General features: G+C 38.8%; 1 protein-coding gene across 16 annotated transcripts in view; it reads left to right on the top strand.

The window, feature by feature from the left end:
* Positions 1-14,788, top strand: part of DLGAP2 (DLG associated protein 2) — a 453,855-nt gene that overhangs the window by 147,061 nt on the left and 292,006 nt on the right. For 6 of the 16 annotated variants that reach the window (XM_090136318.1, XM_090136313.1, XM_090136314.1 and 3 more), the window contains exon 2: positions 14,512-14,683. The exons of the other annotated variants lie outside the window; for them this stretch is intronic. In XM_090136318.1, coding sequence (XP_089992444.1) covers positions 14,626-14,683 — 58 coding nt within the window. In that variant the 5' untranslated portion in view covers positions 14,512-14,625. The remainder of the gene's footprint in view (positions 1-14,511; positions 14,684-14,788) is intronic. 16 annotated transcript variants of the gene reach the window in all.

Raw genomic sequence — 14,788 nt, 5'->3', positions numbered from 1 at the left:
CTGTGGTGAAGGGTGGAGATGTGGCTGGGCTAAAACCATTTCTGGTTGTGAACAGCTATTAATTTGCTTTGCAAGTTATTCCTCTGTAAAGCAGGGATGATAATTCTTCAATGGGTAGCTGTCTTCTTTGAGATAAATGTGCAGGAGTTGGCCACTTGATATATTTGGGAAGTGCTACCAGTATAAATTGATGGAAATTACATCTGATGGTGTCCATAAATGTTTCTGTCTATACTGAAGAAGGGGGAATTATCCTTACAAAAGGGCATGCTTTACCATTGATTCTCTTTTGTCAGTTGGGAAGGGAGGGAGATTGGCTGAAGAAGTCCATGAAAAGAGACTCTGATTGCAAAAATATCCCAGGGAATCTGGTCACTACTGCACTCACTTTCCAATCTCTTCTTCAACCTTAGGAATAGTCAAGCAAGGACAGTCTTACAGAGCTAAAAATAATCTAGACTTGCCAGAGCTTTAAAAAATAATGGCTTAGAAATTGAAAATCATTGAACTTATATGATAGTTGCTGCCAGTGGTCTGACTTAGTTGAAGACTATTTTAAGGAAGTTCTCCAAAGTGCAACTTTTCAACACCTTCTGTGCTTTTGTATTTGAATGTTCAACACATTCTGTATTTGAGTGTTTATGCACAGAGACAAGCAGATAACTCAAAAGGCACAGTGTGTGTCTTCCTGTATTGGGCATGAGAATGAAAGAGGAGAGTGGATATCCATTAGCAACATACAGCACTGGAAACCACCTCAAATATTTAACATTATGTTTCAAGAGTACTACTATAATATTAATTTAATGGCACAATTCCTTTTTTGCTGATTTCACTTCCAAATGCTGTTAACATTTTGTTACTGTGAGATCAACTATTTTCTTTTTTCTTCTTTTTGCACTGCACATTTTCAGAACACAGTAAGAACTTTTCCCCCCTGTTTCCCAAGGGTGAAACAACAGGTTTTTTTGCTTTCTAGAATTTTCACACATCTGAAATGATCGTAAGAATTAAGTTTAACTGTCTGCTTTCAAATGGATTACTTTCAAAATAAAAGAAGCTGCACTTGAGTTTCCAGATAGTTTGCCATTAAGAATCTGAAAATCTGAGATTTCCATGGGATTGCACTTGGTCATGTGGGTATGGCACCTGCATCCCTGCTTCAAGGGAATCTGGGTGAAGCTGACATGCTTGGAATTTTTTGAGACACTGAAATCTGTGAACTTATCAAAATAGGATTGAATATTGGCTAATGGAGATTCCTCCAAACAAAACATTTTACATTAATGTTTTCATGCTTAGATTAAAGTGACCTTTTTCACATAGATGAGTTGTGCCATGAGCAGAAAAATAATTGAGATTAGGATTCCTAGATACTGTTTCAGGCACATATTACCTTGCTAGCAGCTGTTTCTCTTCAAATGAAGGACTTACAGAGAAGTTGTATAGAATATGAGAGGACTCAAGTATGTGCCTAAGTAAAGGGAACTAGGAATCTACTGAAGCTTCCCTAACCTTGCAGAATCAGTAGGTTCAGGCATGTGACCGAGTATTCTATATTCTGGTATCAAAATTTTGATTTTTCATTTATTTTTTTGCCAAATGTTATAGATCTTCTTAGTCAAATTGGGGTATTTACCAGTAGGCAAAATTGGATGTAATAATACCCTGATATCTGCCCAGAATGTATAAATTCACTTCTTTCTGCTCAACACATTCCCATTATAAACTACAACCGTGACTGCTGTATGAAAAACATCTTTCAGCAGTCATATTCAAGGGGTTAGGAAGTAAACTGAGAAGGTGAGAATCCGCTAGCTACTTTTCATATATTCAATACTAGTTAGACATAATATTAGTGAGTATGCTTATGAGAAGTATTAAAACTCACTTAGTTTTTCTCATGTACCTTATTAATGTATGCACCTAAAGGGGCCTGAGTGAATCAGAATTACAACAATCTTGCATCGGCTGGAGAGGTTTTCTACAGACTTTTGTATAGATTTCTTTTCTTTCTACTAAAACAGGAGTAAAACAAAACTGGTGATGTGCTTGTAATCAGAGTGGCAACACAAAATGGAAAGAAAGAACACAGCTAGGTATACTGCTAAGATAAAATGTTGCGCAGAGGTATTGCGCTAATATATAAGTACTAAGATATAAGCAGCATATGCTGTTAAGAGAGGAAAAACAGTAAGAAGTAAGTGAAAACCTGAATTGGGTACAGAAAGATCTTTATTTTCAGCAAGACAATGTTTATTCATGAACATCAATAAGAACATGTTTAAAAATCATCTTGTAAAACCTGAGATCCGTTTTGGTGGAGGGTTTAGTGATTTAGCATGTTATGAAGCAGATTATCTTTTGAATCACTTTTGCATAAGTTTAAATTGTTCCGAGTTTACATCATTGCAAGTAAGGTTTAGTTTGGGGAGTTGATTTGCTTTTCCTATGCAGTGGCTCGGACTAGATTCCCAGACAATGGCCCACTTCCTCCTCACCTACTCTGCTTGTGGATCTTTCACATACCTGTGAGGTACTACAGGGGTTAAATGTGCTGGTTCCAATACCAGGATTGGCCATCTAGGAAGAACATTGGAATTGCATTCCCTGCACTATCAGAACTTGCCAGATAAACTCAGGCAGAGGAAGGCTTCCTCAATCTTCAGTCTGCAGAAATCAACAAGGAACAGTGCATTGTCCACCAAGTAGTTTAACAATTTTATGAAGTATTCTTGTAAAAAGACAAACATCAGTTAACCTGATCCGTGGTTCTTTGCTATGACAAAACTCAACAAATCAACACAAAAATACTAAAGAAAGTTTAAAAAAAAAAAAAAAAGTTTCATGTAATTAACAGATTTGATGTGATGAAGTACTGAATTGCTAGAACAGTGTATTTTCCTGATCTCAATGCTTGTGTTGGGCTGATTTAGACCAGCTGCTGGGCACCCACCCAGCCACTCTCCTGCTCCCCCTCCTCAGGAGATACGGGGTAGAAGATGAAGTGAAAAGGCTCATATTGTCACTGTATGGGTGGACATACAGACATCACTTACCAATTGCCATCATGGGCAAAACAGGGTTGACTTGGGGAAAATGAATGTCTTGTGAAATAAAAGTAGGTCTGGAAAGCAAGAAAAAAGACAAATTAAATTAATGCCTTCTGCCCAATGGCACCTTTCTTCCTAGGCTCAAATTCACAACTTTGTTCCTCCCCCCCAGGCAGCACAGGAAGGGGTGTGGGAAGGGCTGTGGAGGTCCATGCTAGCTCCCATCAGCTGCTCCTTTCTCCTCACTTCTCCCCTCCTCCAGCATGGGTTTTTTCCACAGGCTGTAGGTGTGCTCAGTGTGCACTCCTCTCCACGGGCTGCACCTCCAGCGCACGGCCTGCTCCTGTGGGGGCTCTCCATGGGCTGTGGGAAATATCTCCTTTACTATGGCCTCCCCACTGGCTGCAGCATTTTTGCTCCTTTCTTAGCACCCTTCCACTGATGTGCCACCAGAGTGGCTGACAGGCGCAGCTGTGTCCTCCAGTAGGTCTGTTCTGCAGTTCTTCTCACAGAGGCCCCTGCAGCCTCCCTGCTGCCAACACCTTCCCACCTACACCCACACAGTACAGTGCTTTTTTGGGAAATGTTTAAAATGTAAAGTTCTTAATATATGTGGTTATCACTCCATAGGGCTGCAATTTAAAGAGTCTTAGGTAATACAACTGATGTGTAGGTAATAATGTGTAGGCAAACCAAAGAGAAAATTCAGTATTATAACCTTTCTCTGCTGTTGCATCCTGCCTTTTCCCATGAGAGAGAAGCAGTGTAGGACAGGCCTGATGAAAAATGAAACCCCGATCTGAAATTTCAAAGTTGTCCTGAATTTTCTCTGTTTAAAAGTTAATCTTTTTTATACTGATGTCTTTGGAGATTTTGTTGCACTGGTTTTAAAAAGTGTCACAGAATTTCAGGTGAGGAAACCCAGTTTTTAGTAAAGTTAAGTATTGCATAACTATTTGGATAAATTTCATTGTGTTTCTGCTCATAAAAATACTCTCAGATACTTTTTGTGGAAGAGAAAGCACTCAAGTTTCAAAGCATGGATCAACTATTTGCAAAAGTTTTCAATATGAGGAAGAATATATTTGTAGAAGCAACAAGATTCACACTGCTTTTTGTTTTTTTGTCCATCTCCAACATGATCCAGACCCTGAGAGATAATATTGCATCCAACACTGTGCAAGACAAAGCAGTGTGCATGGCTCTATGTCCCAACCTCAGCCCACAAAAAGGGCATGAGCATCTTAGTGCTGGAGAAGGCCCAGCCTTACTCACAGGGAATATTCTTCAGATTGAGGAGAAATGTTTCACCAGAAGGCAGCCAGTCCAAATGCTTTCAGTGCATTTTGCAGCACTTTGACCTCCAGTAGCTTCCCGCTGAAGCAAGCAGCAGGTAGCATATCTCCTCCTTCATAAGAGGAAGCTTGACTTTGTCCCTCGATGTGAGTTGCTCCCTGCAATGTGGTGGTAAATTGTCTTCTGGATCACTTGACTGAAACTTTGTAGTAATACTGAGGTTCTTCCTGTCCAGCGAAAGTACTTCATGTCTTGAAGGAGGTGTCACAGCAATGGCAAAACCCCAGATTTGAGTGATCTTTAGATTTCTGCTGACAGTGACTCCTGTGTAAGTCCATAGGAGCCTCCCTGAGCCTCACATAGCCTCCAAATACAGGAGAATGAACACTGGGCCTATTTAAATTGATTTCTATGAAACCAAGTCCAAAGCAATCATAAAAAAAAACTGTACAATTCCAAAAAGAAAATTAGAAACAGGTTGATTGACTTTGACCATAAGTGATATGGATAGTCTATATGATTATCCTTAAATGATGCAGTTAATCTGGATAGATTCACACTGAAGGAATGTGAGAATGAGGTCTGCACTATGGTGCATTGATGGGAGGAGATGAACACCTCAGCTTTGGAAAGCTGTGGTCCACACTAAAAACAATTAAGAACCTCTGCTTTCAAAAATTCAGTACTGGTTTGGAGCCTTTTTTTTTATTTTATTTTTCAGTCTAGCTCATCATCTCTGGCTTCAGGCTTGGTTACAAATCTCAACTTACTGTGAATTGGCTTTAATTTTCTGAACAGTCATATTCATTTAGCCACAATGCTGCAAAATAAGGAGGAAAATGTCAAGAAAAGTAATTCCTGAAGGTAAACTAATGGCTTGTATACAGACAATTAAACTTACAAGGAGATGCACATGGTGCAGGCTTACTCTTGCCAAAGTTTCACAAGCAGGCTCTTGCAGATTCTGGACAAGAAGAGTTGCACCGTGCTGTGTCAATCTGTCTGTGTCTGAGGCTGACTGTCTCTTGGATGTATGGTTATTCTTCAATATCAGGAGCTTTACTTGGGCAGAAGTACTATGCAACATATTGTGCATTGCTGTGCCTTGCTTAGAGTGCTTAGGGCTAAACGCAGCTCTGGCAGGAAAATTAATGTGTCCTTTTTCTGCTTTATTTTATTTTAATTAAGAGAAGTAGTAAAGTTGTTCAGAGAGACTTGCATTAAAAATAGAAAATGCAAAAATCCAAATGAACCCACTTCTAAATGCTCACAATCAATTTGTTACATGCCAAAGTGATAAAATACCTAAAGAAAGAATGTGGCACTGTGCTGTCCTGGATGAACTGGAGAAGGATGTTGTGAAGATATTTGTATTTACAAAATCATCTCTGTTTCCAAATAAGATTTGCTGCCTTCATATTTTAGAAAAGCACATGAACTTGGGGTGTTTATTTAGGCTCATTTTGTAGATCTTTCACATTAGTCCATTACTGAGAATGTACAGACCTATGTATATGTGGATCCTGTGATTTAGTGGTTGGCAACTCTGCCCACAGCAGGGGGGTTAAAAGTAGATGATCTGCAAGGCCTTTTTCAACCCAAGCCATTCTGTAATCCTATGCATATGAATATGTGCATGTGTGTATCTGTTTATGAACAAAGTAATGTAAACCAGCTTCACACTGCCACAACCTGTCTCAGGCTTCATCTGAATACACGTCTGAAGTGGAGAAAGAACATTATCCCATTTTTACATAATAAATAGAGGCTCAGTAATTTCTCTCGTATCTCTTAAGAAACCTTTGGCAAAGGAATTAGACCTGTTATTCACCAGTCTCAGGCTACAGCTATAGCTGTAACTGCTGATCTGAATGATGGACACGGTGCAGTAGTCTTCAATTTTTCTTAAATATATCCATCATTTTCTTCCCACCTCTGATCACTGTGTGTGACGAAATTCCATAATAGCCAACATAGTTGATGTTTTTTCTCCAGTAACTGCTACAATTTCACGTATCCTGACTCAGACAGCCTTAGCTACTCAGGCAGTTGAGATCTCTGGAAAGTTTATGCTCATGTGCTTGTGGGATCTGACCACAGTAGGGACGGAAGATCTGGTACATATCTTTCATCTTGCTTTACCTAGAACAGAGAGTAGGGAAATTCAGCTGTGTTCCCTCAGCAATATGTCTAATACAGTCTTGGGACCAAACACATCATTATGATCACAGATGGCTGCTACCTTGACTTGAATTGTTTAGGGATAGGTTTGCCTCTTAGCTGATCTAGTGAGAGTGTAAGGGATGGTCTTTTCTAGCTTGTCCAGTGTGCAAGTCATCTTCACAAATGCATGTCAACCTGGCAAGATTAAACAAATCATTACTGGGAATGCAAGGTGTATTCCTAATGACAGAATCATGTTTAAATTCCATTAATGCAATAAATCTAATACCAAGTACAGTAGCTATAAACTGTGATAGATAAAGCATTTAGTCAGATTGTTTGGACAGGCTACTAGGAAGTATCACACATAGTAAAAATAAATGTCAAGTATGCTTCACAGATAATAAAGACTTTATTGGATAAGCTATAGCTAATTTTCTCATGAGATATGTCATCACCATTCCATCTAATTTAATCTAGAATTGCTGTAATACATGGTCACAGTGTAGACATCAGAAACTCTGTATCAGGTGTTATGGCACAGTAACTTCCTTTCTGAGTGCCATTTCTTAGTTTCACTTCAATCTGAATTTAAAGCATGACTTGAGAAAATATTAATCATTTCCCTTTTTAACTGCCTTGTCTGGAGAATGAGTATGGGGTACAGAAAAGGGAGAACAAACTTCATATTACTGTAACCTTTCTTCATTTTATATCATTGTCTATCAGGAAGCATAAAGCTGTGACCGCTGTGATGGACGTGAATTTAGAATATTTGAAATCACACAGCTCTTTTTTCTGTTTGTCTAGATACAAAAAAGAAGAGTTGAAGATATTCCTTAAAGATGCAACCTAGCACTGAGTCCTTCAGAACAGCATGTTTTTGTCATCATTTCTTATTCCTTCTGTACACTCTACTTGCATGAGAAATAGCCCAAACATCAGTAAGACTGATTATGCAGGGAAGAACAGCACATATAAGCAAAGGTGTAGGATGATATCAGTGATGATCAGTCATTATCCAAAGCCCAGAAAGGCAATGACAGGGCCCTTGCACTGGTCCTTGTAAGAGCAAAAATAAATCCCTGTAATTTGTATTCTTAGAAAAAAATTGGGAATGTTAACTATTTCCTGTCATATTCCACATCTTTTAAAATATTTTTCTCTTGCATGTGTACCTATCAATTTTAACTTTTTCAGGGATATGTAGCTGGAAGTAGATCCTATGCAGGCAGTGGTGTATTTGTGATACTGTCTGTGAAAGATAAGTCACTGTAAACAAGTGAAGTGGTTTTGGTTCTGGTGCATGGATTACAGAACATGTACACACCCTGGTAGTATAAATGAGTATCTTTCCCCTCACTTTTATGTTATATAACAGCAAGACTGTCTTTTCACAAATGTTGAACATTACAGCTGAACACAAATGAGCCACAGTCAGTCCTCGTCCCATTTTTGTTTTGAATCAAGTCTGGCAATTGTCTGGCATATGCCACACTTTACTAATTACAGGCATGTGTCTGTTCTTAGGTGCATCCTGATGCAAGTCATTAGAGGGCTGGAAAATCACTGCATCCTCTGACAGAACTTTAATGCCCGGATATTTATGATGGAAACTAGAACTGAGAAAAAAGATGTAATGCTTTGTCTTCAGTTTGCCCTTTGAATATTTTTACTAACATGAGTACTCTGTACAGAACACCAAGAGCAGCCGAACAGCCCTTTTCAGATTAAACCTTCTCTTTCCTTTCTACTGACTGATACATCTTTTTAGAACCCTTAATTCTTGCTTGCAGATGGGATGTCTCATACTTTCATCTGTTCCTTACTCCTTGTGTTTGTGACCAAACTTCCCTGAAGAAGCTAATTGTCAGGGGAGGGCTGGACAACCCCATGGCATGGAGGCACACAATATTACCAGGACAAAGCCTGCTTATTCAGAGGAATCTTTTCTCTTTTGCTATCTGACATACCCTCTTTTAATACTGCCCTCAGCAAGGCTCCTAAACCTGCAATAACATCCAGTCAAAAGTGAATGGCTGTAGTCAGCTTCATTTGGGCTACACAGCATGAGTCGAAGTGCTGCTACCTTATCTGTGGCCCAGGGCAATGGAATCTTCCTGTCCTGCTTTTGTGGGAATGGGGTAGGAACCACTTGAGGAGGTAACTGCTCCCTGATTTCTCTGGCATTTCTTTCAGTAGAGTTATCTCCAGCACTGGGTTGCTCTGTGGGTAGGAAGTATCTTTCAGAGAGGAGGCCAAGGGTGTTGAGGCTGGTTCAGCTGGCAGACTGTCCCTGAGACTGCCACAGCCAGCTCTGGGCAGAAAATCGGGGAAGAGAATGCAACTTGTGAAGCTACCAGCTGGCTCAGGTCTCTTGGTCACGTATTAAAAAAAAACCAAAAAACATAGCTTCAGTTCTGGCATAAGGAGATGAGCCTTTTTTAACCCATTCTGTGTGGGGGTTCAGCATCTTAAAAATAGTCACTGCAGCTGCGTGCCACAAACCTGGAAGTAGGAGGAAGGCTGAGCAGACTGGGAGCGGTGTCTCAGTGAGGCAATATCTCCCCACTGCCTTTCACCATCCTGGGGACGCCTTCTGCAGAGGCCACAGCAGGGCCCCACAGATGGGCCGGGGTTCAGGGGAGTGCAGGAGCAATGTGTCTGAGGCAAGTGCGAAAATGGTACAGAGAATTAACAGCATATTGAATGCAGCTTTCAATTATTCATTGAGAGACTACTTCTATTCCTTTTTGGCTTCATACTTAGAAGTGTAACCATGCGTTTGCTACAGATTTTATGGATTAGAAAATCATAGGATTAGCCAGTCCATAAGTTTATCCTAAGTAACTCATCGGAAGAAAAGGATGCTTCATATATAGGAAATGAATAATTAATTTTGTTTTCCTGCTTTAAAAAAAAATATAATCCCTTAGGTGCTTTTCTGTTTTCTGCTGAAGCTGAATTTTTTTAGTCCTCTGACAATGTCTTACACCCTCCAATATGTCTTGTTTCTATGGAGACACCAATGAACTGCTGCTTGCGTTCTTTTGCATATCACAATACGAGATTGCTTCAGAATTTTTCCCAACGCTTCATTCACTTCCCTTTTAATTAGAAATTAATCAATAGGTTCAGTGCTCTGGTGTCATGCACTCACATATACATGCACAGACACATATGAAGCCTGCAAGCCTGCCTGCAAACGCAGTGTCTGCTTTCAAAGTTTTATTTTATAGACAGCATGTTTTGTCTTGGGGCTCATAAGGCTGTTATTCGAGCTGTGTTGGATAGCAAGGGTGAGAAGATGGATATCTTGTGTGCAGTGGATTAGATGGGAGGAGGCTGGGACACTCTGTGCTTTTTAAGAGTGGGAAGGAAGTGTGGAATTCTGGCAGGGCCTTAAAGCACATTGTTGGGATCTTTGACTTTTATTCCCTTAATATTATGTAAGCTGTTGTTTAGCCCCATTGAACTCTTGATTTTTATGTGAAATTTGCCCCCATGCCTCACTTACCAGATGAAGAATTATTGCATGTTGGTCCTTTACATTTAATTCTCCAAGCCCTGTTCTTCCTCCCCAGCATGCATGTGGCTCCTCTTCAGAAGAGCAGCCAGTAAGCACATGTGGGGCAGAACACAATGCAGAGTGTAAGAAAGGAAACAACCAACAACAAACTAAATTGCATTGTTTCTTACTGAAAATTTTCTATGAAGTAAACAGTATTTTTAATTATGAAGAATGAGTGAGACTGAAATGATACCAGACTAAAAGTTGCACGCTACTGTTGGTGAGCTCTTTGAAGTCACTGACAATCCTCTTCCTACTGCATTGTAAGAAGAGGGAATTTTTTTCCCCCCAGTTAAATTCCACAGGTGAAACAGCATCAGACTTTGCTGTTACCATGAGCTCCTCGTTATTGGTTCATATCATAGGGAAATAAATTCCTAGCAATAATTCAAAATAACATTAGCAGAGGCCTCATAACTGATAAATGCACACCACCTGATGATGGCAACAGATGATGTCTCATGCTCAGCTTATACACGCTTGCACTGAGATGTATGCTGAGAAACTTTTTTCGTGTTTTCTTTGTACTACACAGCTGTCCATCTCCTCCTGCTGCCTTAGACTTTGTGATCTCCTCCAGACAAAGAAGATATGTTTTCCATTTTTTGCAGCTTCTTATGGATTACTGATGCTGAAGTGTAGTTCTTAAATTCTACACCAGTCAGTAATCCAGTGAAAAAGAGAGTTTTGATGGTGCACTGCCGGCTGGTGTTTCTAGCCAACATGTTCACATATGTATTTCTACACACATACACATGTATACATGTGTGGGTATACATATGCATGTAAACGTTTGCCTTTTGTTACACTTTCTGCTGTCAAACTGAGAAGCAAAAACAAAACAAAACAAAACAAAACTTTTTTTTTTAAATGAGATTTCATTAAAGAATGCTTGAACTCCATGAACATATATTGTATTCTCGATTTATTTTAACTATTCAGTATTTTTGTTAAATATACAGAGAGCAAGATTTAACCTCCAAATGAACCAAAGAGCAGTACTGCTTTCTCAAGAATAATTATTGTAGCTATGCAAGCTAGCACATAACAGTTAAATATATCCTTGCTTTTGACAGAAGCTAGTGGAGCTGGAACAGAGATGAACATAGCTTATTAAATATAGCTCTTATGAAGACTGCTCTATAATTACTGTGATTTTTCTTTGTATCATTATGATCATAGGCTGATCGAAAACAATGAATCCTGTGCTTTCAAGAGGCTAAGAACTATTCAACCATGTATAGAGATCATACCTAGAGTAACAGCCCTGTTAGCTTGCTTTGAGTAGTCTATGTAAATAATGCACTATAAAGGTTAAATAGGTCCTTTCCCTAATGGCCCCTCTCCCACTGATGAGAGTTTAAAACTGAGAGAAGAATATTCTGAGAAGGATCAAGAACACTTTGTTCCAAAAATCTCATACATATCCATGAGCAAATATTTTGTTACTCTTTTTAACTGAGACCAGCATTCAATGTATAAAAAGGAATCTGCTGGGTTTATTTTATTTTATTTTATTTTATTTTATTTTATTTTATTTTATTTTATTTTATTTTATTTTATTTTATTTTATTTTTTGCATGTCTGGAAGTGGTTTTTGAGCTGAAATCTTCTGAATGTAGTGACCTATATACCCAAAATGTTATGAGAATAAAAATGCCCAGTTGTCCTTTGCTATCATCTCTGACACTCCAACACATCCAAAATAGATCCAGGGACCTGGATTCAAATATTTTCCATCTTTTCTAAACCTTGAAAGACTTCCATGCTTTCTGGGTTTAAATGGAGAGCAAATAGCAAGGACGTGTTCCTGTGGTCCAGATTATTTCTTGTTTCCTCAGGTCTGCGTTGACGGGACTGGGAGGCAGCAGACCCTGATTCTGCTGTGGGCAGCAGAGGGAAACATGAACTTTTCAGCCAAGATGTTGCCCAGTGCAGGGGCCCATTCAGTACTGCCTTTGCCTGTGGAGCTTTTCCCTTTGTGCATTTACTGATAATTAACATTTGAGGCGCCAGAATTCTGGCACTTAAAATTATAACCTCTAGCTTCTACCTAGTAATGAAAAATAATGATTTTATTTTCCTATTTTAGATTTCAGGAATTTAGGTGCATCAGTATTAAATTCAGACATTCGGTATGAAAAAAATAAAGGGCTTGAGAACAATCAGTAATTCCAAAGACAAAATTTGGGGTTAAGATGTGCTGTTATTTACTGCTGTTCTCTTAGAGATGACATGAAGACAAGGATGGGCATGTGTGAGATCAAGGCTGGGTATGCTGCCTTTTTGTGCAGCCACTCGACAATTCCTTCCCTGAACCAATCCAGCTTTGTATTAAAGACATTAGTTCCGTTGCCTTGGCTACATGTACTGGAAGGCTTATCTGGAGCCTCACGTTCCTGATGGTTGTTATACACCTTCTCATTTCTAGCCTAATTTATTCTCAGTTAGTCTGTTTGCAGACCACCAGTGTTAGCTAAAATCAGTCTTTCCTTCTCTGTGTTTATCTGTTTTTAATGTTTAACAGAGAGGCACTGCTCATGTTTCCCTTAATTACACTGCAAATGTACTTGGAAATGTTTGTCTGCTGTACATTCATATATATTCACACTATCTGTGTCTATTAAGAAACATAATAATATCTTCTATTTAATATTGTTTGTTAGCATGTGTCTTTCTGCACAGTTTTTGAGCAAGTTAAATTGTTTTATCAATTGCATGGAGTTAATTCAGATATTTCAAATCTGTTAGGGTAACTGTGGTATGAAGCAGTGAGCGTGACGAGATTAAATAGAAAGGAGAACCGAAGTAAGCAGCCTAAATCCCATTCTGAACCCAATCCAAACATTCCTGTAGGTTCGCTTTAAACAAGAGCACTTACATAAACAGTCAGCTTTTCCATGCCAAGGTTTCCCAAACAGCTTCTTGGTAAGGCCACAATTAAATAACAGTCAATTCTACAAGTAATACCTTATTGAAAGTAATTAAAAGGAATGATTTTGAGAAACAGCCTTGCTGCAGAAAAACCTGGCTGATGGCACATCCCAGTTGTCCGATGCAGTACCATAACAATTGGTCTCTGTTTCAATCTTATTTAACAAATTCATTAATAGTATTAAAGAAAGCAAGTGAACAGCATGTTAATGAAGTCAGCAGATGATGTAAACAGCAGGAAACAGAAATTAGAAGATACTTAGAGATTAGAAACATGAGCAAGAGGCGTTATCAATGCATCATAATCAGATTGAGAAGGAGTAGAAGCTAATGCATCTGGGATAAATTAATTCAGAACTGATTTTACATAACCAATACGTATTAAGTGTACAGAAATATGCATGCTAGATTATGCTAAAGCTAAAGAAAGAACCAGTTTCTGATCAATGCAATACTTGAAAAGGCAATACTGTCTTTGGAAGAATATGTAGTGTCAAAGAGCAGACAAGTAATTGCTGAATTACAGACAACAGCAAATAAGAACTGGTGGCTAAAGAGACTGATTTAAGAGGAAAGAGTGAAATGTAATGACTTTGGCTAAGCAAGGTATGGAGATGAAGACTAAAATAATCTGCAGCCTTGAAATATGAGTAACATTTAAGCAAAATATGATTTTTTTAGCATTGCCAATAATTTTATTTCATTTCAAGAAAATATTTTTAATTAGGTAAAAGCAACCTATTACCACATTACATCAAGAATTAAAAAATAAATACATTGATCCTGTAAAGACAATGTAATGCCAGTAAATGGAAACTTAAAGTAAGCTGCAGCTGTTGCTCACTAGCACCTGGAAATGCTGAGTCTCTTCAGCATGCCTCAGCGTGAATGTGCATTGCAGAGGCCCTAGCCAATTATATCTAACCTGTTATTTTATTTTTTCTTCTTCCCCAACAATACCCAGTTCATAGGAGAGGAGACTTCCCAAGTGCTCCGTTCAGTGAGCCCAATCCCACACAGGCTCTAAAATACTTCCCCTTCCCCATTGTGGTGACGTGCACGCTGCAGGCAGGCTGACAGCCACCTCCTCCAGTTAGGACATGCAATCATCAATACCCTTTTGAGCTCACAGAAAACATGACTAAGCCAGTTCTCATCTCATAAGCTGTCAAATGCCACTTGGTGAGTCTTGCTCCTGTTCTAGCTGGAGATGGGCCCACACTGGAATTTGGGAATCTGACTTTCATGTTCCAAAACTGAACAAGGAATCTCATTTCTAGCCTCAGTCTCCTAAGCTGCAGTCATGTCTGTAAGTGAAATGCTGAAACACTAGTTGTCTGGGAAAAATAAATGAATGATGATTTTAAGAGAGATGCTGTGGCTACTCAGTGCAGTAGCTGCAAGTTTTTTGGTGCTGTTCCCAGAAATGCTTCAACCATGGTGAGGAGCTCAATTCTCTAATTAAAAAAAAAAATTGTATCAAATATTTTTCAGCTTTACACTCTCAAATTAAAGCTTAAAAACCTCCAAGGAAGGAAAGGAGGCCAGATTGGAGGGGGAGGAGGTGAGAGGAAGGAAGCGGGTGGAGAAAACCACTATATTCCCAAGATGCAAGGAAAGTTGAAAAGTAGAAGAAAAAATATATTAAATCAGTGTAAACTAAGAGGTAAGTTTAAGGCATTTTTTTTTTACATTGAATGTATGTTTTGTTGGGATATTTTTAGCAGTAAAATGCTGTGTACTTTAAAAAACATTTTAAATACACTAAAGT

The sequence above is a fragment of the Phasianus colchicus genome, chromosome 2, assembly GCF_987193195.1.
Source record: "Phasianus colchicus chromosome 2, bPhaCol1.hap1.1, whole genome shotgun sequence".
In the NCBI taxonomy this organism is placed as follows: Eukaryota; Metazoa; Chordata; class Aves; order Galliformes; family Phasianidae; genus Phasianus; species Phasianus colchicus.
Note: the sequence above shows the minus strand (reverse complement) of the source record. Positions and strands in the feature narration are given on the sequence as shown.